The 25,122-nt window shown below is 44.8% G+C and overlaps 1 protein-coding gene across 3 annotated transcripts in view; it reads left to right on the plus strand.

Annotated features, from left to right (window-relative positions):
* TSPAN5 (tetraspanin 5) overlaps nucleotides 1–25,122 on the plus strand; it is a 181,165-nt gene that overhangs the window by 145,934 nt on the left and 10,109 nt on the right. For 2 of the 3 annotated variants that reach the window (XM_003898992.4, XM_009207220.4), the window contains exons 3-4: nucleotides 19,953–20,099; nucleotides 24,689–24,859. In XM_003898992.4, coding sequence (XP_003899041.1) covers nucleotides 19,953–20,099; nucleotides 24,689–24,859 — 318 coding nt within the window. The remainder of the gene's footprint in view (nucleotides 1–19,952; nucleotides 20,100–24,688; nucleotides 24,860–25,122) is intronic. The other variant, XM_009207222.4, reaches the window with a different exon arrangement.

Below are 25,122 nucleotides of genomic sequence, written 5' to 3' on the forward strand. Positions count from 1 at the left end.
CCTTGTATCTGGCTATACACAAAAGCTTTATTATCTCCCACCCTAAGGGCAAGGGGATGGATAGACTGGTTAAAAGTTGCCATAAACTAAAATTTAGCTTAAATTTTCCCAGAAGACCATTCTTTGATCCCATAGGTATTTCACCCTCTAGTCTGACCCTGGTCTGAAGCTGAGAGTTCCTTTGAAGTGGTAAGTGCATTAAGAAAGGAGAGAAAAACTGGGAAGGTCCAGTGAACAAAAGCCCCTCAGAGGCCAGTAGGCATTTCCACAACTGAAATAATGTTCGGACAGACCACATAAAACAAAACTCAAAGCAAATCCTGAGTTTTGCAAATGAACCATCCTGTATTTATTTACAGAATTCTTCTACAGAATGTAAAATGTTTTATGGAAAATGAACCACTTCTTAGCAACAAGAGTAACTGGGGCTACCTGGACTTTTGAGGCAGGGCAGTAATTACGTATGAGATGAGACAAATTAAGCTCCCAAAACCGAGATAATTTCATCTCTAGAAACTTTTACATTGAATAACGGTTGGTCTTGTCTTGGATTATGGTTACCTTTTGCCTCAAGCCTATTGTGAGCTTGGAAATTTGTGGAATCTGGGAAGTTGGTTAGATGCCAGATAACATAGCTTTTTATAACTCCTTCAATAAGAGTCCATTTCTATCTGCTTTGAAAAAATGCTGGAAGGCATTAAATGAACTAATTGTCTGTTCTAGCAATAAACAGCAGTTGGTAATTTTGAAGTTTTTTTAATTTTCTCTTTATGAAATATAATTATCTTTTTGTTTCATCAGTTGCCTCAAATGCCTCTTCTCTGATAAAATCACAAACTTCTAAAACTGGCAGTGTCATACAAATATCAGAGCAAGGGGATGTTGTGGTCTTTAGGGAGGATGAAATAGCAGTTCCTTTTTTGTAAGGGCCACCATCAGCCAATAGAAGATTTCTCTTGAGATCCGAAGTTAATCTGGCCAAGGTTACCCACCTCTGTGTAGCAGAACTCCATAAGCAGGGAGCAAATAGAGGCAGCAGAGGGTGAAGCCGGTGTTAGCCATGGACTAGCCCAGTTTGGTGAGTGCTGGCCATGTGGGGCCTGAGTGTGGGGAATACAATGAGGGTTGCAGAGTCCCTGTCTCATGGAGCTTGCATTCTATTGGGTCACTAACGAAAAGCAGTCACTGCCCAAGTATGTTTGTTCAGGTACTGGTGAGTGCTGGCAGGAAACATCAGGTTAGAGAGTGGTGGGAAAAGGAGTCTTTTAGATGAAGTAGTTGCTAACAGCCTGTCTGAGGAGGTGGCATTGGAGCAGAGACCTGGATGAAGGAAGAAGGATCTGCAGGGTACCGGGGGAAGAACATTCTAGGAAGAGGGAATAGCAAGTGCTGTGGCCCTGAGGCAGGGACTTTGGTGACTCCAGGGAACAGCAGGAAGGCCAGTAGGCCTGGAAGGGAGAGAGCAAGGACAAGAAGAGGTGGGGTGTGTTGCCAGACAGAGGCTGGACTGGGCAGAGCCCTACAAGAAGTTTGGATGTATTCTAGGTACAAGAGGAAGCCACTGGAGCATTCTGAAAAGTCTAATAAAACTTTTGTTTTAAGACCACTCTGGTTGCTAGGTGGGAAAAGAGCACAGCTTTGCGGCTTTGCTATGGACTGAATGTTTGTGTCTCCCCACCCTGCCAAATTAATTTGCTGAGGCCCTCATCCCCAATGTGATGATATTTGGAGGTGAAGCTTTAGCGGGGAGGTAATTAGGTCATGAGGGCGGAATCATCATGAATAGGATTATTAATGCCCTTCTGATAACAGAAGAGACAAGAGAGATTATTTCTCTGTCTGCCAGGCAAGGACATAACCAGGAAGAAAGCCCTCACTAGACACCGAATCTGCTAGCACCTTGATCATGGACTTCCCAGCATCCAGAACTATGAGAAGCAGATGTTTGTTGTTTAAGTCACCCAGTGTGTGATCCGTGTTATACAGCCGACTAAGACAGGGGTAAACAGACCTGAGTTCAAATACTGGCTCCTCCACTATTTGAGATGTGTGGAACCCACACATCTCATCTGTGTGATGTTGGCCAACTGAGTTAACTTCTCTGAGATGCCCTTTCCTTGTTTGGCAATAGGTATACTATTCTCACCTTATAGGATTGTTGTGAAGATTAAATGAGACCTCCCTCAACACAGTGTCTGCTGTGAGGCAGATGCCCACTGGAGACATGGCTTCCTCCCCTGGACACATGACCATAGGCTGTCCACTCTTAATATGGGGCAAGAACACAAAGGTAGTTTTGAAAGCGGCCTCAAATTTTGGGAGAGTTTCAGACTCCAATCTATGGACCAGAGAATTGGTTTTGTTTTGTGGTCTCTTGAGGAGGATGTAAAGTGTATTGATCTCCTTGGTAACTGCAGTGACTGCTCTCTCAAAGCCCTTTGGGTTAATTTCTGAGTTGGGCCAGGCCTCTGCTGGAGTGAGTTTTCAAGGTGTACCCCAGCCTGGTAGACAGTGTGGTGGACACTGTGCACCTGCTGAGCTGACACCACCAGCCCATGAATCAGTACATCCCCCAGACCCAGATGTGGCGACATTTACTTATAAGAGGCCTGGAGGGTAAATCCCCAAACCAGATCATAGCTGGAAGGATGAGATTTCCACTAGAAGAAACACATTTTCTTAACAGATAGGACTTTCAACATATTCATGTGAAGTACAGAAGCATTGAAAGCAAAAATGATTACCCCACACTTAATATCAGTCTGAGTTTTAAACCTAGGGCTAATAGTGCAGTTCAACATTAAACATAATAATTTAAAGAATTCATTTTGTCTGAGTTTTAAATCAACTGTAAAGATGCAAAGGATGACTGTCTCCGGGGAAGCCGATTTATGTGCAATTGTTCAGTGATCATAGGATCTGCTGTTTGGAAGGAACATTAATAATTATGTGACACGAATCACCTCCACAACATCCTTGACAACATCCAGTGATAGTCAGCTCATTCATTCAAATAACATTTATTGAGCACATAGCATGGGCAGGGCTTGTGCTGAATTCTAGGGAAATGTGGATGAAGTGTCATAGTTTCAGTCCTCATGGAGTTTATCCAGTTGTAGGAAGGGTATGTGCATATACATAAAATAATACATTGCAATAAATGCTACTTAGGGGTATATATATGTTTAATGGTTCCCACAGCAAAGTGCTTACCATTTCCATCTCTTTAGGTTGCCCTTCCTGTTGGAAAGACCTTCGTTCCACCAAATTAGAATCATGTCCCACTAGTTTTCACTCACTGATTCTGGATCTACCCTGTTGGATCCCACAGAATAAGTCTTTCCACATGTTAACCTGGGAAGTATGTCAGGGTGAGGTCCTGGTTCCTTCTGAGTTTCCAGGCTAAACATCTGCTTCTCTTTAGGTGGTCCTTGCAGGATGTGGGCTGGAACCCTTGTCCATTTTGTTGGTGCTCATCTGGCCCCCCTCTGGTGTGTTTTCTGCACCACGGAGAGGAAGCTTTAGGGGCTGTAGAGTGTGTGGCTGGATTGCGTCCTTTCTCCCCTGATCAATCTAGCTTGGGATCCACTGTAGATTACAGTGTCTGCAGCTCACTGAGAATCCCAAGTTGGTTGCAGACCCAACTGGTTACCCCATCCACCCCACCTATGGCTGATTTTCAGAGGCAGTCGCAGGATTCCACGATGACACAGTGATATTTCAGCCCCCCTGTCCACCTGCTGAGATCACTCCAGAGCCTCCATCTAGCATCTTCCCCATTCCGCCCAGCTTGGTTTCAGCTGTACATTTTGATCAACCTCCTCTCTCTATTCCTTCTGCTAAGGCAGACTGTCCATTTGCCCCACCATGCCACCTGGGAAGATTCTGATTCAGTAGGTCCAGGATAGACACTGGGATGCTCTATTTTAACAAACCTCCTAGATTGTTGTGACTGCAGTCAAGTTTAGTTATCATTGATAAACGCCAGTGATATGTCGTTGAGCAGGCCAAGGACAGAGCCCAGTGACATGTCACTAGAAATTTCCTTTGGGGTTGACACTTATTCACTTATGTGTGCCCTTGGGTGTCATCAGTCAAGCAGTTTCTAATCCATCTACTTGTCATTACATCAGACTATATTTCTGTGTCTTGTCTTTGTAGATAGATGGTATCTTTCACTTTTTCACTGATTAACTGGCCTAGGCACTTAACTGAACCTAACACTTTCTTATCGAACCCATGCTGGGTCCTGAAGCACATCATTTTCTCATCCAGGTACTTGGGAACCTTTATCAGCAAAGCAAGGACTAAGGCATAATGCATCACTCCTCAATTCTAGAAGCATTTTCCTCACTTGGCTTCCAGGATATCACACTCTCCTGGTTTCCATACCTCGCAGGTGGTGCCTTCTCACATGGGTTTGCTAGTTCCACCTCATTTCCCTGACCTCTAAATTTTGGAGTGCCCAAGGCTCAGTCTGAGCCTTCACTCATCTTAAGAAATCTCATCTAGACTTGGAGCTTTACATGCCATCTGTCACTGATGACGTCCAAATTAATATTTGTGCTTCCAACCTCATCTGAATTCTAGACTCGCATAGCCAGTAGCCTACCCAGCATCCACACTTAAATGTCTAGTGGGCTTCTGAAACTTAACACATTCAAAACAACACACCTGATTGTCGTGCCCTCCCAACCTGCTCTTCCCAATTGCAGTAAAGAAACAACTCCAGTCTTCTACTTGCTCATTCCCGACACGCTGCTTTCTTTTCTCCTCATACCACATTCAGCCCATCAGCAAATACTGTCTTTGAAACTATATTGAAAATCTGATTTCTTCTACCACCTCCGCTGTTATACCCTGGTCTAAGTGGCCACCACATCTTGCCTGCATTTGTGCAGAAGCCTTCCAATTATCTCCCTGCCTCTGCTCTTGCACCCCAATCCTCACCCTAGGGCTGTTTCCATGAAGCAGCTGGAGCGATCCTTTGGAAATGTAAGACAGATCCTGTTACTTCTCTGCTTCTAGCCCTCCAGTGAGCTTATCTTCTCATTCAAAGCCATATATGGTGCCCATGGCCTGTGTGACATTTGCTTTCATACTGTGTCCTTCCTCACTGTGTCCTCTGATCCTACTTATCAACTTACTATTCCTCCCGCATCCTAAAAATACCCCACCACCCCAGGGCCTTTACACTTGCCCCTGCTGGGCATGCTGTTCCCCAGAAAACCACATCAGTGCTGTCTTTTACTTCCTGGTTTCTTCTCAAATGTCACCTTTGACCCAACCCTTTCTTCCCCTTCCTTGTGTTTTTCCATCTCATGGGACTCATCACTTAGATGCTAACAAGTTTACTGCCTGGACTTTTGTTTACCCCTACACTCTAGTATCTAGAATGTTAGATGGCACGTAGCAAGTATTCAAGAGGTATTACTTATGAAAGAATGAATGAGCAAGTGAGCAATGACAGCATTCTTTAAAACACTGGCTCTATCATGGAGTTATAGAAGTCAGTACTTGCCTCACATCTCCAGTAAGCATACTATATTAGCGATACTTACAGAATAAAAGGAGGTAAATACGTGTGGTTTCCAGAGTCTGACTTGAGAATAATACGGGGTTAGAAACAAAATACATATATTGTCTATATCAGAAAAGAAAAAAATTACTTCCGTTGCAAAAGTGGAAATCTATATACGATTATCTCATTTCATGGAAAAATTAGGGATGCCTTCCTTTTCCATTTTGCCCAACTCTTATGCTTATTACTTAGTTCTCAAGTGGGAGCAAGAGGGAGAGTGATCACTCACAATTAGAAGTAAAGGTATTGGGGCAAGGGAGAACTCAGCTTTTCAGAGGAGGGAAAACGCCTTTCCCTGATCCTTAGTGTGAATTGAATGTTCCCATTCTGCCCCTGCCTCCCTAATACAGCACCTAGCCCACTAGGCAGAGCAGATACCTACTCCTGGCTTATCTGGCCTGGAAACTCCTTGAGGACAGGAGCCTGTCTTTGCCCTTTATTCTCAGTTCCTAGCACAGTGCCTCCTACACAATGGATGCCCAGAAACTGTTTGTGACTAAGCCAATGAGAATATGCAAAAAGAGCTTTATACATTGTAAAATGCTACACTGGAAAAAAATACTGCTTTTTATAAAGGAGTTGCATTTGCACTTCCCTGACTTCTGGATCCCCTTGAGTTAAGTTTAAGAGAATGACATTCTGTTTCATAGGCAGGAAACCAAAGCGCAGAGATGTTAAACTGGAATTCTGGCCCTCTCCCTCCCAGTCCTCTGGCCGGTCCGCCATCATCCTCCACTGCACTCACTAGGCTGGGTTCTCTAGGATTGGGTGAAAGGAAAGAGCTGGTGCCCATTGCTGATCCCAGTAGGGAGAATGGGAAATTAGAGGAGCTGTAGCCGCCATATTGCTTTTCTCCTTGGCTTTGCTTTGCTGTAGATAATGATTCTTCTTCCTGGAGGGTTTTTCCCAGCCCACAGTCTGATTTTAGGTCTCAATGCAGAACCCTCCAGTTCTTCCTGTCACAATTATACAGGAGACTCATCTTGGAAAGCCTTTGCTTATTTGCCCAGAAAGGAAAACTCAGTGAAATTCATTGATTCAGGAATGTCAGAGCAGTACAGGCCAGTTTCTATAGCCGGAGGGAGGCAATAGGGGAAAATGGTTACTCCAATGACTTGAGCAGAAAAAAAAATGGATTTCTTAGCATTGAAACTTATTTAAGGAGACATTTCTGAGATGCTGAAAATACTTCTAGAAGACTTGGTTTTATCGACTGAAAGTAGATTGCAATTGTCTTCCTCAATTATCCCAGTGATTCCCTCAAGTTCTCTGCTGTATCTAAAGAGCTGGAAACCGGCCAGGCACGGTGGCTCACGCCTGGAATCCCAGTACTTTGGGAGACTGAGGCAGGCGGATCATAAGGTCAGGAGATCGAGACCATCCTGGCTAACACGGCGAAACCCCGTCTCTACTAAAAATACAAAAAAATCAGCCGAGTGTGGTGGCAGACGCCTGTAGTCCCAGCTGCTGGGGAGGCTGAGGCAGGGTGTGAACCCAGGAGGCGGAGCTTGCAATGAGCCGAGATCGCACCACTGCACTCCAGCCTTGGCGACAGAGCGAGACTCCGTCTCAAAAAAAAAAAAACAAAAAAGAGCTGGAAACCAAACAGCTTATGGTCAGTACCTGGAAGCTATGTGATCTGATGTGTTCTAATCAGTAATGTTTCACACACACATGAAGTATATGGGAAGAAAATTTAATGTTTCTCTGTGTATTCCCCTTTAAACTGTATTCAGTGGTATTTCTCAGGGATGCCAATTTAGTTGGGTCAAAATTTCAATGACTTTGTTGTTCACTCTCAGATATCACAGTCCTCCTCTCACTGTGAGGCACAGATCCAGGCCCAGTGATTAGACAGGCTGGATAATAAAACTCCAAACCTAACTTTGCATTAAAATGTGCTCCCTGCCGAACCCATGTGCCTTGGCCCCTGAGGAGGGGAGGGAACATGGGCCCTTGCCCTCTGTATCCTCCTACTGGTCCCTGGCCCTCCCCAGATGCCTCTGCCCACCGCCTGCCCGGGCAGAAGCTGGGGTGGGCTGTGCTCTCTGGGCCTGGTGGAAGTTAAAGAGGAGGATGTTCTGGTCTTTGTGAAGCTCCCCTGCTGAGTCCCTGTGCCTAGTGGTTTCCTTGAGCTTGGTGGCTGTCTCAATTCTAGGTGACCGCCTGGCAGCCCTGCTCGTACCTGGCCACCTTTCTCAGCCAGTGCACCTCTGAGCTCTGCCCTCTGAGGTCACTTCTTCACATACCTGCGGGCAGTCCTATGTGACAGCGTCCAGGATGACCTCAGGCCACCTCTTCCATGCTGCCCCCGTGTTCTCTCTGGGACATACTCATCTGGGAGCGAGGTCAGTCCCCCCAGAACAGCCCGTGCCTGTCCTCGCCTGCCTCTGATACCAGAGCAGCCGGCCGGCCCTTCTCTCTGCCAGGGCAGGAGGCAGCAGCCCACAGGCCCTTCCTAGGCAGAGTCGGGCCCTAATGGCTGTGTGGGTAAAGTGCAGAGAACTACTTCAGAGCTCCCGGGAGGTGCCCTTGGAACTCCTCCTGAGGTTTAGGGTGAGAAAGAGGCTGTCCACACCCCACCCCGAGGCCCCCGGCAGTGCTGTCACAGCACAGCAACTACTTCTCCAGAGAAACCTTGCCTCCCCTCTCAGTCCTCCTCTGACCCCTGTGTCCCTGCCATATTTCACCGAGGCACACAAAAGAAAGATGTCCTTTGCCGGTGGTGGTGGAGGTGGGGTGTGGAGGGGAGGTCTTGTCTCCTACTCACTTTGGTTTTCAGATAGTGATCAGTGAAATTGGAGGCAAGAATGTTATAACATCATATTGTGTATTTTTCTTAAAATTTTGGAAACACATGTATGATGTTACGTTGGAAATAAGAATCCTCCTGCCCGCTGCTACCCCATCTTCCTGCAGTAGATCACAGGGAGTGGTGTGAACCCTGCTCTGGGGTCAGGTGGCCCAGGCTCAGATCCCTGCTCTGTCACTGGGCTGACCTGGGCTACCTGGGCGTGTTAGTTCCTCTCCGTGTCTGTCTCCTAACATGGGTAAGAGTGCCTGCCTGGCTGGTTTCTGGTGAGGGTGAAATAGTCCAGGTAGCCCAGTGCCTGGCTGGAGTCACTGCTAAGCAGTATAGCTCTTTTGGTGCCGCTTTTGTTCGGGCCTTCAGCAGATCTCACCTGGATCACCCCAGAGCCTGACAGCTGCTTCCACAGCACCTGTCACCTGAGCGGGCTTCTAAGTTGAGAATGGCCTGGAGCTTCCTCTGCTCCAAACGCCTTCAGATGCAAACCCAGCCTCGCCCAATCAGCCTCTTCATCTCCTCTCACCGCTTGTCATGTAGAGGCCCCACTGGGCCAGATCCTGTCACTTTGTCTCCAGTCTTGCTGGTAGGACCTTCTGTCCCTCCCCATGCACCCCCATAACACCCACTGCTTGTGCCTCTGCTCTGTGCACTCTGTTCTTAACCGTCTCCCCTCTAGACTCAGCTCCTGAGGGTGCCGCTGTATGTTTTGCTAGAAATACCCTTGACTAACATAATACCTGGCTACTCACAGGTGATCCTCATGAAAGTATTTGCTCAATAAATGAACGAGTCGCGTATCTTTGAGGTCCTAGAATAGAGGATCACCTGCGGCTAGTCCAGACTTCACCTTTCTTCACTTGAGTTTTGAGGCACCATGATCAGATGCTGTTTTAGCTCAGGCTGCTGTAACAAAATACTATAGACTGGGTGGCCTAAATCACAAATATTTCTTCCTCACAGTTCGCCAGGCTGGGACGTCCAAGATCAAGGTGGTGACAGATTCAGTTCCTAGCGAGGGCCCTCGGTTTGCAGCCACCTTTTTGCTGTGTACTGGCATGGTAGAGTGAGAGAGGGAGGGCCCTGGCCTCTTTCTTTTCTTTTCTTTTTTTTTTTTGAGATGGAGTCTGTCTCTGTCGCCCAAGCTGGAGTGCAGTAGCGTGATCTTGGCTCACTGCAACCTCCGCCTCCTGAGTTCGAGCAGTTATCCTGCTCAGCCTTCCGAGTAGCTGGGACTACAAGGCACATGCCTGGCTAATTTTGGTATTTTTAATAGAGACGGGGTTTCACTGTATTGTCCAGGCCGGTCTCAAACCCCTGACCTCATAATCTGCCCGCCTCGGCCTCCCAAAGTGCTGAGATTACAGGCGTGAGCCACTGCGCCCAGCCTCTTCCTTTTCTTATAAAGACATGAATCCCATCATGGGGGTCCCACCCTCATGACATCTTCCAAACCTAATTACCTCCCAAAGGCCCCACCTCAAAATACTACCATACTGGGGCTTAGGGTATCAAAATGTGAATTTGGGGGAGACATGAACATTCAGTCCATACCAGAGCCTCTATTAAATCTTTCAGCTTAAACTTTACACCTAGGCAGGAATGTTTCTAGGTATGTCTCCCGTCTTCTGAATGTAAATGAAACTATCTGGAATGGCTGAGAGCAGGGGTGATTTCTGAAAGGCTGCCCTTTTGCATGTGGCTGTTTCCGTGTTGATGGGGCAGTCGCTCCCACCAGAGTGGGTAGGGATGGTGGTTTCCCTGCCTGTGAGCAGTGCCAGCTGATGGAACTTGGTACCGCTGGCCTCCCCAACAGCTACTTGATTGCAGGATTTTATGGAGACCTGAAAGATGACCGCCCCTCCTCCTCCTCCTCCTCTCCTCAAAGGCAGGTCATGGCCACTTTTTAATCTGCAAAAAAAGCATTACTTGAGTTTCACTGATGACCTTTCTTGACAAGAAAAAATGGGAAGGAGCCATGCATCTTTGAAACTGCTAGTCGTCTTTTATCCTTGTATCTCTTTGTCAGGCATGAACTAAGCTGCTCTTGCTCCCTTACATCTCCCTGGACTGTTCAGGGCCTGACAAGCTTTCTTCTCATTCCTAGTCGTCGCTCTGGCCTCTGCAGCAGTTCCTTAGATAGACGGATGTTTGGAGTTTTACAGAGCGGCGGAGCATCTTTGACAAGTTTTTATAGGGACAGGTTCCTCTGTGGCCCTGTGGTCTCTATTTGGTCCTCCTGTGTATACTGTTCAGAACCACATTTCCAACTCTCCAGGACCACCCCTCTCTGAGTAGCTGTATTTCCTTTGAAATGTCATTCCTTGTTACCCTTTCTCGCTAGGGAAATGCTTCTCTATCTCTTACTCTAGGAAAGCTGTTGTCAGGAGGATCTGGTTTATGGAGGGATGGGTGAATCAAGAGCCAGTCTCATAAATGTCAGAGGGGTCCATCTGGCCTAGCTTTGGGTGCACATTTCATAGGCCTGTCTCTCTCTCTTTCTTATCCAGCAGTTGGAAGGAATGTGCTTGTATATGCAAAAGCAGAAGAGTCCCAGACCTTGGGGTTTATTAATGCTATTTTTGTATTTCTTTTCTGTGTGGGTTGAGAGAAGAAGCTTGCCAGGTGGCACACAGAGGCTCCTCTGTGCTGGTGATGAAAAAAAACCACAGACACTCCTGAAGTTTATTGGTGTGGAACCCTTCTGGAGTTTTGTTTGCCTTTTCATTTCTGCATGTGCATAGAAACCTCTTTCAAGAAGAAATAGTTGCTCATAACATATTCCTTTAATTGCAGAAGCATGGGGAAGAAGCTGCTTAAATTCCAGAGACAGCTGAATGAATAAGGCAGTAATGAGGAGAGGGAAGCTTGGCTGGTTTGTCTTTTTTTTTTTTTTTTTTGAGACAGTCTATCTCTGTCGCCCAGACTGGAGTACAGCGGCATGGTCTTGGCTCACTGCAAGCCCTGCCTCCTGGGTTCACGCCATTCTCCTGCCTCAGCTTCCCGAGTAGCTGGGACTACAGGCACCCGCCACCACGCCTGGCTAATTTTTTGTATTTTTAGTAGAGACGGGGTTTAACCATGTTAGCCAGGATGGTCTCGATCTCCTGACCTCGTGATCCGCCTGCCTCGGCCTCCCAAAGTGCTGGGATTACAGGCATGAGCCACTGCGCCTGGCCAGTTGTCTGGTTTTTCACATTCTTACTGAGACATACTATGTTCATCAAACCACTGAACAGCCAGATCTAAAGGGGATAGAACGTAGTTTAGCCACTGGAAGGTCACTCCGGAGTGGTGACTGACAACCAGTGTGCCAGTCAGCACCTCAGCAACAGAGGTGTCCTTTCTCCTGGTTCCATGTGCCACCATCGGGGCAACACAACTGCTAATTGGCAACACCACTGCTGTCTTACCGCAGTCACTGACTCCTCCCTACTCTCTTCTCTGCTGCACCACTTCTCAGTACCCTAAGCTTCCACCACTCATGACTTCTGCCTACTCCTGGCTTCAGCTTCTTCATGGCCTCCCCCTTCTGCCTTTTCTCTCCATGTCTTAGATTATTTCCAATTCTCCCCCCAAAAAGATCTTATTAACAAGTCAGTGATGGTCACCTCTGTTAGGCATGATCATCAGGTGTGGCCATGGCTTTCCTTAGAGGGGGTCAGGCAGGGCAAGGACCCAGAGCAAAACAGTTTCTTCTCCAGAGCAGTTGGGTTAGACACTCCTCCTGGGTGCTTCTCCAGTGTCTGGTGTCTTCCTCTTGTTCTAAGAATTATATTATTAATATAATAGTGATAACTGATGATGGCAATACACTTTTATTGAATTCTTACTATGTTCGAAGCACTTCACATCGTGTTTGGGTTTACTTGGATTGTCTCTATCATCTTCATTATAACCTTAGAATGTAGAGTACCATTTTCACAGATATAGAAATTGAGGCTTAGGCAGATGAGGTAATCTGCCTAAGATGACACAGGTAGTAAGTGTGATCTTAGGCAGGTTACCTCATCTGCCTAAGCCTCAATTGGGCTTAGGATTGGGTTTCAAGACAAGCTAGTCTGTATTATAGTGTCTGTCTGTTTGTCTGTCTCCCTCATCGTCCAGGCTACCCCACTGAGTTTTGGATTTACTTGGATCCCAGGGGATACTGGAGGTGAGCCACACTGGCTTAAGTACAGTTCAGTAGGAGGTTGACTCTGGAATGCTCTCTCTGCGCCACTCTAGAGCAGGCTAGTCTTAAGTGGCTGGAATATCACAGTCTCCCTTGTACCATGATGGGTGCAAATGGATACACTGTTGCTTGTTGGCTCTCTAAACTTCTGTTATAGTGCTATTGCCTCAGACATGGACCACTAATGTGTCTTATTTCTTCTTAGACATATACTGGTCTTTTTGCTAAGTTAGGAGAGATGCTGTCTGGTTCCTAGTGGATAATGGAAATCTCCTACTGCAGAATCATCTCTTAAAGGCTTCAAATGGATAAGCCAGAGCTAGTTGTCCAAAAGCTAATTTGCAGAATGGACAATTTGTTGAATATATTTTTTCTTTCAACTTTTTAAATTGACTGCTATTCATTTTGTCTTTATAGCAGCATTTTATGTTATGGTCAATTTGTTTTTTGCCTCTGCTGCCTGCTGCAACAACAGCTGTAGACTTTAGAGGCAGGAGAAGAGAAGATTAAGGATCCTAAGAAGAATATTGACATAGCATATAGTCTGCATATGAAGAATTCTTATGAATACATTCATTTATATCAGTTCTTACTAACAAAATCTTAATGTATTAATAAGATATATGTATAGGAATTCTTCCCACACAGCATTCTGAATCGATCATCTTGAATATATTTTTCTCATCACCTGCAGTCTTGGTCTCTGGCTCTCTCTCTCTCTTTCTGAATCTTTCTCTTTCTGCTACTACTGTTCAGAATCTCACTTTCGTATGTCAGATAAAACAGATGGAAATAACTGTGTGGCCCATTACTCTGCTTCTTGCTCATTTATCCTTGTTCCAGTTAGATTCAGCTTCATGGGCTATTTTCTGACGTTATGTGCAAAGTCTAGTACCCTTGACATCTTTAGCCCCTAGGGCTTGCTCTGCTTTTAGGATTCAGGTAGGAGAAGGATGAGAACTTCCTATGGAATATAGATGCCAAGCTCTGTGTGTGCCCTTGTGGCATAAACAGGTCCAGAAGAGAGTAGTCGGATAACATTTTGTATTTATTTGCTTATTTATGTTTTATTACTTTTTGAGATGCGATTTCACTCTGTTGCCCAGGCTGGAGTACAGTGACGTGATCATAGCTCACTGCAGCCTCCAACTCCTGGGCCTAAGTGATCTTTCTGCCTCAGCCTCCCGAGTAGTTAGGACTACAGGCACACACCAGTGCACCTGACTTATTTTTAAATTTTTTCTAGAGATGGGGTCTTATTTTATTGCCCACGCTGGTCTCGAACTTCTGGCTTCAGGCAATCCCCCTACCTCAGCCTCCCAATGTATTGATTTTTTTCCGTGTTTGAGATTTTAAAAGTTGGTATTTAAACTCAAGGGCTGAACATTCAAGTTTACATGCAGAATTGGAGGTTAAACCATGTTATGCATTATTTGTCAGTAACATAGACAAAGCACCTAAAAGTTCCACACAGGTTCCCCAGAACTGCTCATTTCATTGATGACGCTGAATTCATAGTGAGTTAACATGAATGAAGACTGTTTACACTGGCTTAATTACTACGTTGACTTGAAATATCAGCCAGCTGGGGAAAATGACCGTTTAAAACCCGGTGTATCCCTTTGCTCCCTATACCCACATTTTTTCCCAGCTTTGGCCACGTGTGTGTGTTTCTGTGTGTCTATGTGCATGTCTGTGTGTACATGTTTACATGCCTGTGTGTGTGTGTTTACATGCATGGAGGACTGAAGCATAGTTTATTCAAAGCTTTTGTGTTGTGCAGGACTTCTCAGATGCAAATGAAGACCCAAAGAGAAGGAGTGTAAGCCATCAAGGGAGTGTATCTAAGGCTCCTGGAGTGACACACAGAGCTCTAGGGCAGGCCTCAGGAACCACTGGTCTGGGAATTTATAATGCTATCTGGATTTTCCCTCCCTACTCTTGTTCTTTGTTTCTTCCTGAGCACTGGTTTTCTGCTTCTCATTGCAATCTGACTGTCTTCACGTGGTAAGAAATATGACATGCTTCACAAGGCTCTGGAGTTTGGCATTTTAGAGTCTCAACCACTAGAGAAAGGTGCCTGTTCTAAATCCTGGCACTTCAGGAAGGGAATCCAGGCTTCTCAGGCCTCACCAGGCCAGTAGGATCGTATGAGATCCTGGCAGCTCTGAGGGGCCATGGAGTGAAAGGAGGGGCAAAGGCATCCTTACAAGGAGGAGGTGGTGCTGTTCCCAGACGAAGAAGCAGGGGGCCTCAGGTTCCCAGAAGACTAGGTGTCTGCTGGTGGTGTTCTTGCACATTCCTAAGGATTTACCATGAATCTGAGTGCCTGTTTTAAATTACTTGGCAGACTTAATTGTAATCTTAGATTTTTTTTTCTTACAGCTTCTTGTCAACAACAAGGTTTAATTATAATTACTCTTCAGCAGGCGTATACTAGCACTTCTTACTCATCTGTCAAATTGAGCTTAATGAAATGAAAAAGTCCAGAGAGAGACCCCATCTTTAGGACAACAGAAGACTGAACAGTCAACTCCCCATCATTTTTGTAATCTGAATCACTGTTGTCAGGATTATGTTCAGCTTTTTTGTTTTTTGTTTTGTTTTGTTTTGTTTTGTTTTGACAGAGTCTTGCTCTGTCGCTAGGCTGGAGTGCAGTGGCTCAGTCTCAGCTCACTGCGACCTCTGCCTCCTGGGTTCAAGCGATTCTCCTGCCTCAGCCTCCCGAGTAGCTGGGATTACAGGCGCGCACCACCATGCCTAGATCATTTTTGTATTTTTAGTTGAGACGGGGTTTCACTGTGTTGGCCAGGATGGTCTCCATCTCTTGACCTGATGATCCGCCCACCTTGGCCTCCCAATCCCTCCATGTAGTCAGAAGCAATAAAACTGCTGCTCTTCAGGGAATGTTGGGAAATTGTGCACAGATGAAAGAATAAGTCTGTTTTTTCTCTCCTGCTAGGTAAGTAAGCCTAATCCCAAGGGGAAAAAATACTGGCTGTTGGGCATTGACTTCCACATTCACTTCTTGTGTTTCAAGATTTGAGGTAGTGATGATGGTTAATAATATATTCCTGAAAAATGCTGAGTGGATGTAAAGTGTTCTCACCACAAAAATGGTAACTATGTGAGGTAATGCATGTGCTAACTAGCCAGAATTAGTCATTCCACTATTTATATATACACGCACCTCAAAACATGGACATGTACAATACACACAATTTTCTTTTTTTTCTTCTGAGATGGAGTCTCCCTCTGTCAACCGGGCTGGAGAGCAGTGGTAGGATCTCGGCTCACTGCAAGCTCCGCCTCCGGGTTCACGCCATTCTCCTGCCTCAGCCTCCCGAGTAGCTGGGACTGCAGGCACATGCCACCACGCCCCGCTAATTTTTTGCATTGTCAACAGAGACCGGGTTTCACCATGTTAGCCAGGATGGTCTCGATCTCCTGACCTCGTGATCCGCCCACCTTGGCCTCCCAAAGTGCTGGGATTACAGGCGTGAGCCACGGCGCCCGGCCAATACATAATTTTATGTCCATTTCAGTTTTTTAAAAATTTAAAATAATTTAAATTAGATAGATAAAGGATATATTCTTTCCACCCAGGAAAAAAAAGATTTGAGTTAGTTTTCAACTGATAACTACATGGGTCTATTCTGGATTCATTAAAAATACAGTTCTTGGTAGTCTTTCCTATGCTTTGTGGGAGATTAGTTCCCCTTCCCACTCTGTAGTTTCTGTTTGCAGCTCTATGTTTGCCAGAATTTAGGATTAAATAAGTCGAACCTGCAGTCCAGCTCAGTCCCCAAATGATTGTTGTTTCCGTGGAAACAGTTGAAGGCCTCTCAATTAAAACTGCCTCTGCAGACTAGGGAGAGTAAGTATTAAAATGAGTTTGTCTGAGTAGGCAATTTTCATCCTCCAAATTAAACTCAGAGAGTGTAAATGATCTAGGAATCTCCTGACAGTTGGGATCATAGTTCTTTGTCTTTGGGGCAGGGATTATTTTGATATTTCGGGCATAGGTATGTTTGCTAGCTTGCTGCTTGCTTTGCTGAGTTGCGCAGATCATTGTCTTTGTTATCCGCGGAGCTCTTCGTGTACAACCATGGATCATGGGCGAGGGTTTGGGAGCAATCTGATCTTTGTTCAGACTTGTGAGCTGCAACTAAAAAGCCCATTAAAAATGGATGAAATCATAGAACACTCTTAAAGTTGAAAGGAATCTTAAAGGTCATTAAGGCCTAATTTCCCATCCACTTTGGGAATCTTTCCTAGAACGCTGTTGACAAAGGTTCACAGCATCAGCTCCCCTGTTGGGGAATCTCGTATTTCTCAGGGCAGCCTTCTTTGGTGCATTGAACAGACTTGGTGATATTGTTAAGGGGGTCCTTGTTCTTAGAGCTCCCAAGATGGTGGCCGCCGCTTCCAAGATGGTGGCAAGCCTCTTGTTCTCTGACCTGGGGTTCTTGGCCTCAGGGATTCCAAGGAATGGAATCTTGGGCCATGTGGTGCGTGTTATAGCTCTATTCAACTCGCTTGGGATGAACCCGGGCGCTTAGCCCATGCAGGAACAATGGCGATCCTCTAGCCCGATTGGGAGCGGCAATGGGCGGCTTGCTGGATCAGGAGCACAGTGGACACCCTGCCGGATCCGGAGGGGTGGAAGTCAGCTGTGGCGTCTACAATGACGGCAATCAGCAGTGGTGGAGGGCGAGCGAAAGCTCAGTTCAAACCAGAACAAACACGGACCAGAGAGTGTGCAGTTGCAAGATTTAATAGAGTGAAAAGAGAGCTCCCATACAATGGGAGGGAACCGAAAGGGGGTTGCCCACTCCCAGCTCAAATGCCTGAGTTTATATCCGGATCACGGTCCCTCCCGCTGTGCTCTCAGACGATATAGGATTTCACTATTTGTTTACCTCCTGCTTTAGCCTAATTTGTATTTTAGTGAGCGCTCTTTTCTACCTGATTGGTTGGTGTGAGCTGAGTTACAAGCCCCGTTTTTAAAGGTGGGTGCGGTCACCTTTCCCAGCTTGGCTTAGGAATTCTTAGTTGGCTTAGGAAATCCAGCTAGTCCTATCTCTCAGTATTAGAAATGCCTCTTTATGATGGAACTGACATTTCTGTCAGTTCTGCTACTGCCACCTCTTCTTTCTGGTGCCAAGTTAACTGTGTCTTATTCTCCCATAATTAAACTTAAAATCTTTTAAGAATGTTTTCATGTATACCCAAAGTCGTCTCTCTCTTCCCGTGACTGAGAAGGTCCATAACATGAAAACTTCAGGTACTAACATCTGTGGTTAAAGGCATTCTTGGGGGAGAGGCTGGTATCCTAACAATCCTGGGCCTTTACCACTGTTGCTTGGATTTTTTATTTTAAGTTTATTTTTATGGAGAAAGGGTTTCACTCTACTGCCCAGGCTGGTCTCAAACTCCTGGCTTTAAGCGATCCTCCCACTTCAGCCTCCCAAAGTGTTGGGATTACAGGTGTGAGCCACTCCACCCAGCCTGTTGGTTGGGTTTTGTCTGACTTCTCTGGCAAGTTTTTTCTCAGCATCATATGTATAGGTATTTCTGTGTTTTCCTTCAGCCTTTTCCCCCCTGGAGTAAATATTCATAGTTCGCTGCTTGGAAACCCAAGAAACAAAACTGGATCAAACCTTGGGTCTATGCAGCCTCGTGAAGGGTGTGGTTGCCTTCTTTGATGTCACCTAAGAAGTTAATGAATACACCCTCAATCCCAACTGCTTTAATAGCCTTTCAGCCATTTGTCTGTGACATTAAACCTTAGACTTTTTAAAATTAGGTTTAAGTTTTACATTTTAAGAGTTCTTTATTCCCCATATGCATTCTGTTCTTAATATCCTATTATTGTTCGTAAGTTGACACCCCCCTAAAGGAAGAAACAGGCAGAAAAAATAGAACAAATGAAATATGCTTCTCCAAATGTTCCTACCTGCAACCTTTAAATGGATTAAAACTTAAAACTCCTAAGTTCAGATGTTGATTAGTGCTGACTGGGATGTACTGGGAAGCAAGTGTATGGCCCCTGCTTGGTACTGAAATAGACATTGTGTACTGGTTTCAAAGAAGCAATGGCGTCTGTCACCTTCAGCCAGTCACCAGACTGCTCTGAGTTCCATTTTCCTCAAGTATAAAATCGGATGATTGCTTCCTGTTCTTACAGGTTATTGGGAGTGCTTTGAAAACAATTTTTTAAATTATTAAGGCTTTACAGCAAACTATACTGTGATGCTCTGGAGGTATTTTGATTTGAGAGTACCAAACAACTTCAGTAAAATTAAAATATTGGTGATATTGGCTGTTTAAGGCCCATGCACATCCACAGTTTCAAAATAATCTTGTAACATAGGTTCTGGGTGGTATTTGATGTGGTATCACACATAAGGGAAGAGGGGATTTCAGTAAAGAAATGTCATTGTTTGTGGAAAAGTGAAATTACTCAGGGTCTGTTTGGTGTTCTTGTGGCAGAAGAGTAAGAGTTGAAAGTGAGGAAGTAAACTTTGATTTGTAAATCTTTTAAATTTCAACTCAAAGGAAGGTGGTAAGAAATACCCCAATAGCAAGCTTCAGAACAGCCACCAGAGCAAACCACACAAGGCTTTTGGGATCTCAGGCTAATAAAGGTCTCCCATGAAGCTCAAGAGTAGATCCTGAGGTACAATTTTTTTCTTGGAAAAAAAACAAAAACAAAAAAAAATTTGTAGGTGTTTGTAATCGGGACTGGCTGCTGTGTTAGTTTTCAGCTTCTAGCTCGACCCTATTTCCAGAGAAATGCCAAGGGCTTTGCAGTAGGCATTTGTCTAACTTTTGCGTGTCCTGGGTCTTAAAGATGACCTCCCGCTTTCTGGGGGGTCATGGGGTATGTGTGTTTTTTATGCATCTGTCTTTTTTTGCTTGTTTGTTTTTACTGAAGACCACTTATATTTGCAGACATTGAAACCAAAGGTAACACCACATCTTCTCCTTACAGGGTCTGAGAACTGTTTCTTGGCAACTTTTTTTCTACATACAGTTTTCCCAAAAGTATGAACACATTTAGACATTGGAAAGAAAGCAGTTTCCCTCCCTCCTTCCCTCCCTCCACCCCTTCCTGCCTTCCTCCTTTCCTTCCTTTTCTTTGTTTCTCTCTTTTCTCTATCTTTCTTTCTCTCTCTTTCTCTCCCTTTCTTTCCCTCGCTTTCTCTTTCTTTCTCTTTCTCTTTCTCTCTTCCTTTCCTCTCTTGAGTATTAATCACATACCTGATAATCAGATGCCCTCTGCAGGTTTTCTTTGGGAGGGGAAAGGACAAATGCGATAGTCTTTACATGTTGGAAAACTGACCCCACATCCTGGTGCCTTGTTGTGTGTTCTTTTCTGCTCCCAGGGAGTTCTATCCAACATCTCTTCCATCACCGATCTCGGCGGCTTTGACCCAGTTTGGCTCTTCCTTGTGGTGGGAGGAGTGATGTTCATTTTGGGATTTGCAGGGTGCATTGGAGCGCTACGGGAAAACACTTTCCTTCTCAAGTTTGTAAGTATCCCACTGTCTACTCTCAGATTGAGAGCCAAAACGTCACCTTCCATCAGGGGGTCACCCTATCTACAGGCAAGACAGTGAGCTGTACCAAAGGCACTGGCAAAAGTAGGGCCCAGGTCATTATTTTCTTTTGAGAGAGCTCTCTAGCCCTGACTCCCAGTCGTGCCTCCTTAATAAGTACACCACCACCCCCACGACCACACCGTGCCATCCATGGAGATTTCGTGCATATATATCACAGACTTAGATTCTATTCCCTAAGATATCTTCAGGACTAAGGTAGGTGTATATATTTTTCTTCTAAGTGATTCCTCCCCACCGTTTTAATGCACATAGTAAGTGGGGAACTGTGCAGGTCGTTGGTTTGGAGAAACCAGGCAAAAGCACAGTGACTGTGGCCTGTCCAGATTAAATCTGTTAAGCAGTAGGTTTTGCTAAATATGGCAAAACACTAAAAGGTAAAGCTCCTTTGTCGTTAGCTGGTACAAAGTTCTCCTTTGTAATTTTTAGATGTGGTGTAGTTGGTGTGATCACTGTCTTGAGTGAATGTTTGTAGAGGAGAGGTTTCACCAGGGGGTTCATTGGTATTTAAAGTTAAAATAGAGAATGAAAAGTGAAAGCCTTTGTGTTGGAGACTCCTTTCAAAGGAGAAGAAAATGGTGGAGAATGGCGTAAACCCGGGAGGCGGAGCTTGCAGTGAGCTGAGATCCGGCCACAGCACTCCAGCCCGGGTGACAGAGCAAGACTCTGTCTCAAAAAAAAAAAAAAGAAAAAAGAAAATGGCATGTGCCATTTATGTATCTTACATAGGGTTGTTGAATGTAGCCAAATGTGCCTGTCAGCATGGAGCTTGGCACTCTGGTGGGCGTCTGAATCATAGCCCTCTATATGAAGCATCCATTCCCCTTTCTAAGAACAGAGAAAGGATCCAAAGCACCCACCTTCATTTGCTGAGGAAGGATGGTAGAGATTTCTGGAGAACGGTTGCAGTGTAATATTTCCTGTTACCAAAATTATTCCCAACTTTTATTGACACATCATCATCCAGGGACATTTTCATTAAAAAAAAAAAAAAATCCAAGAAGTAGTCCAATAGTCATGTAATGCGTGATTGTCTTCCCCAGCATTTCTGCCACATCATCCTCCAGCATCTTTTCTTAAACATCCCTGAGAAGAGGGTACACGCTGTGCCCCACCCAGGGCAGCCCATTTCTGAGCAGCTGTGGCTCGGAGAAGCTTTTGGAGGCTATTTAACCTGAAAATTAGCATGACTCATTCTAACAAGGAAAACCAAGGGGTACCTGGTCTTACAGATAAGTTCACAAGCAGCTGGTTCTCTCTTGTGGATACACTGGACCACAGTGGCTGTAGCTAGTTTCCTAAGACTCCATCTGCCTTATCTGCCAGATCCCTCCTTTGCTACACACACACACACACACACACACACACACACTCTCTCTCTCTCTCTCTCTCTCTCTGTCTCTCTCACTCTCTCTTTCTCTCTCTCACACACACATACACACACAACCAAATGCTTCATTCTTCACCTAGTCAGAAACCTGGGGAGCCCCCAGGAGAGCTCTGTCCCTGATCGCCACCTGCCAACCTGCCAGTCTTCTTGGCATGAGGCATCTCAGTGCTCCCATGTTCAGCTCACCTTGCCAGCTTACCTCGCCACCTTTCCTGTAGCCTCATTGGGTCCTGGTCATACTCATCTGTTGCCAGTATTTTATTGGTTTCAGCCTCCATGCCCCAAAATGTGGGATCCTTTTTTTTTTTTTTTTTGAGATGGAGTTTCACTCTTGCTGCCCAGGCTGGAGTACAGTGGCGTGATCTTGGCTCACCGCAACCTCTGCCTCCTGGATTCAAGTGATTCTCCTGCCTCAACCTCCCGAGTAGCTGGGATTACAGGAGCCTACCACCATCCCTGGATAATTTTTTTATTTTTAGTAGGGATGGCGTTTCACCATGTTGGCCAGGCTGGTCTTGAACTCTGGACCTCAAGTGATCCACCTGGCTCAGCTTCCCGGAGTGCTGGGATTACAGGCATGAGCCACTGCACCTGCTCAGTCCCGTTAATTGTGATTTACTTTAATATAGTTTCATTTATAGTGGTAACCCCTTTAATATAGTTTATCATTTCTTATAATTGAAATGTCCAGTGTTGACTGAATAGGCAGAAAACTACACATTTCTCTAAATCAACACCTTAATTTATAAAGTCTCATGTTGGAAATGAAGAGAATTGTGTTGTTTCTTGGCTTTTGAGACTTGGAAAATATCTTAAAAGGCCTCTCTCCATTTAGTACAAACAATAAAAACTGGCCTGGAATAATCTTCGAACAGGAGGTATGAGATAAGTAGTAAGTAAATGTCCACAGGACTCCAAATAGCTCCAAAGATCTGATGCCCCTAGGAGAACTGCTGAGGGAAAATCCAGGAACTAAGATACTGCAAAATGGAAATAGACCTTCTTAGCTGACCGAGGCTCTAGGATGAAGCCTGTGAGTCAGTCTCTGCACCTTTGGAAATAGAGGAAATTAGCTCAACAGGGCCTGGGGCATGTAGGTATCTGCCAAATATTTTATATGAATTGAATTTGGACTCAACTTTCGGTATGTTATATTATGTAACATGAAGAGAAAATTTACCAGGGGAACTGTAAAATGCAATTAACCTTTATGGAGGTGAGAACAAAAAGCAAATTAAAATATTTCCCTGACTTGGTGTTTCCTGCTTGTGCTCATGCATGCTAGCTATAATTTTGTCATTTCTGTACTGTGATAATTCATAATTCATATTTACATGCTTAAGGTGGTACCTAATACAGGGCAAGGAGTTATTTACACTGTAGGGTAGGCATTGAGCAGAAGTGGTGTGATATTTTTTCTGGTCATTTTTCTAGATTGGGGAAAGTTTAAATTGAAATTATTGGCATCACCGATGATAATTAAGAACTGTTTAAATTCCATTTCTGGTGAGTTCATGAAGGATATATAACCAGGAACTCTAGGGAAACTTGAAGGGCTGAGCCGGAGGGTCTAGAATTGGGGCCTAAACCTGGGAGTCCAAAAACTTTGCCAAGCACTTATTTCCACCTTCCACCCCTCCTCCCATGCCCACCCTCACAGAGCAGTACTTGGCACCCTAGACAAACACTGTGAGATCTGCAGACATCTAATGTCTGCAGATACCCACTCCCTGTCCGAGCCTTCCTAATCATGTAAGACTGGGACATCTTTGAAGGCAAGGGGTATGGTCTTATTCATCCTTGCTTCTGCAAAGCCCACCTCCCTCGGGGCCTGACCCATTGTGGGTCATTCAGTAGATGTTTGTTGAATGAATAAATGTTTTTTGTCTTTTGTTCTTTTAATGAGTAACTGTTGTTTCCTTTGCACCCCTCCCCAATACGTTTTTCTCTTGGCTGGCAGCTCCTTGTCTGCTTGCTGAAGGTAGAGCCGCAGGTCACCTGAGCACTCCCTGCCTCCTCAGCTGCTCACTGTTCTGCATGTGGCCTTGAGGACCTCTGCCCAGCAGTTGTGGCACCATGTCACCCTCTCTGCTGTTGTCACCAGAAGTTTACCCGCAGTGTACCCTCTGTTCATTGTACCTTCTCTGTTCAGTGTACCCTTCACAGCTCATTTCTCATAATCTATTTTAACAACAAATTTTGAAAAGGTTAAGAATACAGGATGGTAGGAGGTGGAAAAAACAGTGGGCGTGAGCAGTAAGTCGATATGACTAAGCTGAGACTCTTCTGAGTCTTCTAGATGGAAGGGAAATTTCTCCAGAGTTACGGGCAGTTACCACATTGCCTCATGGTCTTGAGCCCTTCTTTCAGACCTCTTGTTGTCTGCATTAAGCAGAGTCTCCCTTTGGCTGCATTTTGATGTCACTTAAAAGGTTGCTGGGGCCCATGCTTCCTAGAGGAAGGCAAGCCCAGCTAGCATTCCCAGGAAAGCCCTCAACTGAGGGTTTCATTTTGTTTTTATGATGGGAAATAACTTTCATTTCACAGTCACTGCCCATCCCACTACTTCCTCTTTGACCCCTTCATCTAAGATGAACACATCTGTTACTTTACCCTGTATAGTAGGTGCAAAAGAGAATTAAAATGGTGTCTGAATCCATAAAAGAAATATATTGCATAGAGAATCAAGGCCACAGTAACAAATGACAGGCGATCTTAAAATATTGGAATAATCTATCTTTCCAGTTACAGAAGCTTACTAGAGATGATGGCAGGTCATTGTTCAAGCATCTGGCAGTACATTAATCATGAGAAATCCATTAGGCCTTAATGTGGGTCTAATGAGAAATTCTTATCCATGTTTGCTTATGGGCTTTGTTGGTTAATTACCAAATGGACCACTAGAGACCCTAAAATGTGATTATGAAATGATTTTTAAAAGTCCTTTCTTGGAGTGTAATATTCTATTAATGAATCAGCAGAAACTGAAGATTATCTACTTTGGAGATGTATAACAATCCAATGTAATTACAAACCTGTTTAGAGAGGAACCATTTAGCTATATATGATCAAAATAGCCTTATAACTGTTCTCTGTGTGTCTTTCGTCTTAGTTTTCTGTGTTCCTGGGAATTATTTTCTTCCTGGAGCTCACTGCCGGAGTACTAGCATTTGTTTTCAAAGACTGGATCAAAGACCAGCTGTATTTCTTTATAAACAACAACATCAGAGCATATCGGGATGACATTGATTTGCAAAACCTCATAGACTTCACCCAGGAATATGTAAGTTTAAAGTGGTTTGTTTTCCAGTTGAAAGTTCTCTGAACGATGACCCCAGTGAATATCCCTCCTGGTTTCTGCATCTGCCAGCTGGAAACTACCTGACTATTCTGCGTGGGTGTGTGTTTGTTTATTATTTTCCAACTTGCTCTATGACTTACAAGATTTGTATTCTAAATGGAAATGTCCTATTTTCGCTTGTTTCAACTTCTGTTAAGTTAGAGGAACAAAGAAGAAAACGCTTGAGCAAAAAGTTCTAATCACGG

Source organism: Papio anubis, chromosome 3 (genome assembly GCF_008728515.1).
Source record: "Papio anubis isolate 15944 chromosome 3, Panubis1.0, whole genome shotgun sequence".
Lineage (NCBI taxonomy): Eukaryota > Metazoa > Chordata > Mammalia > Primates > Cercopithecidae > Papio > Papio anubis.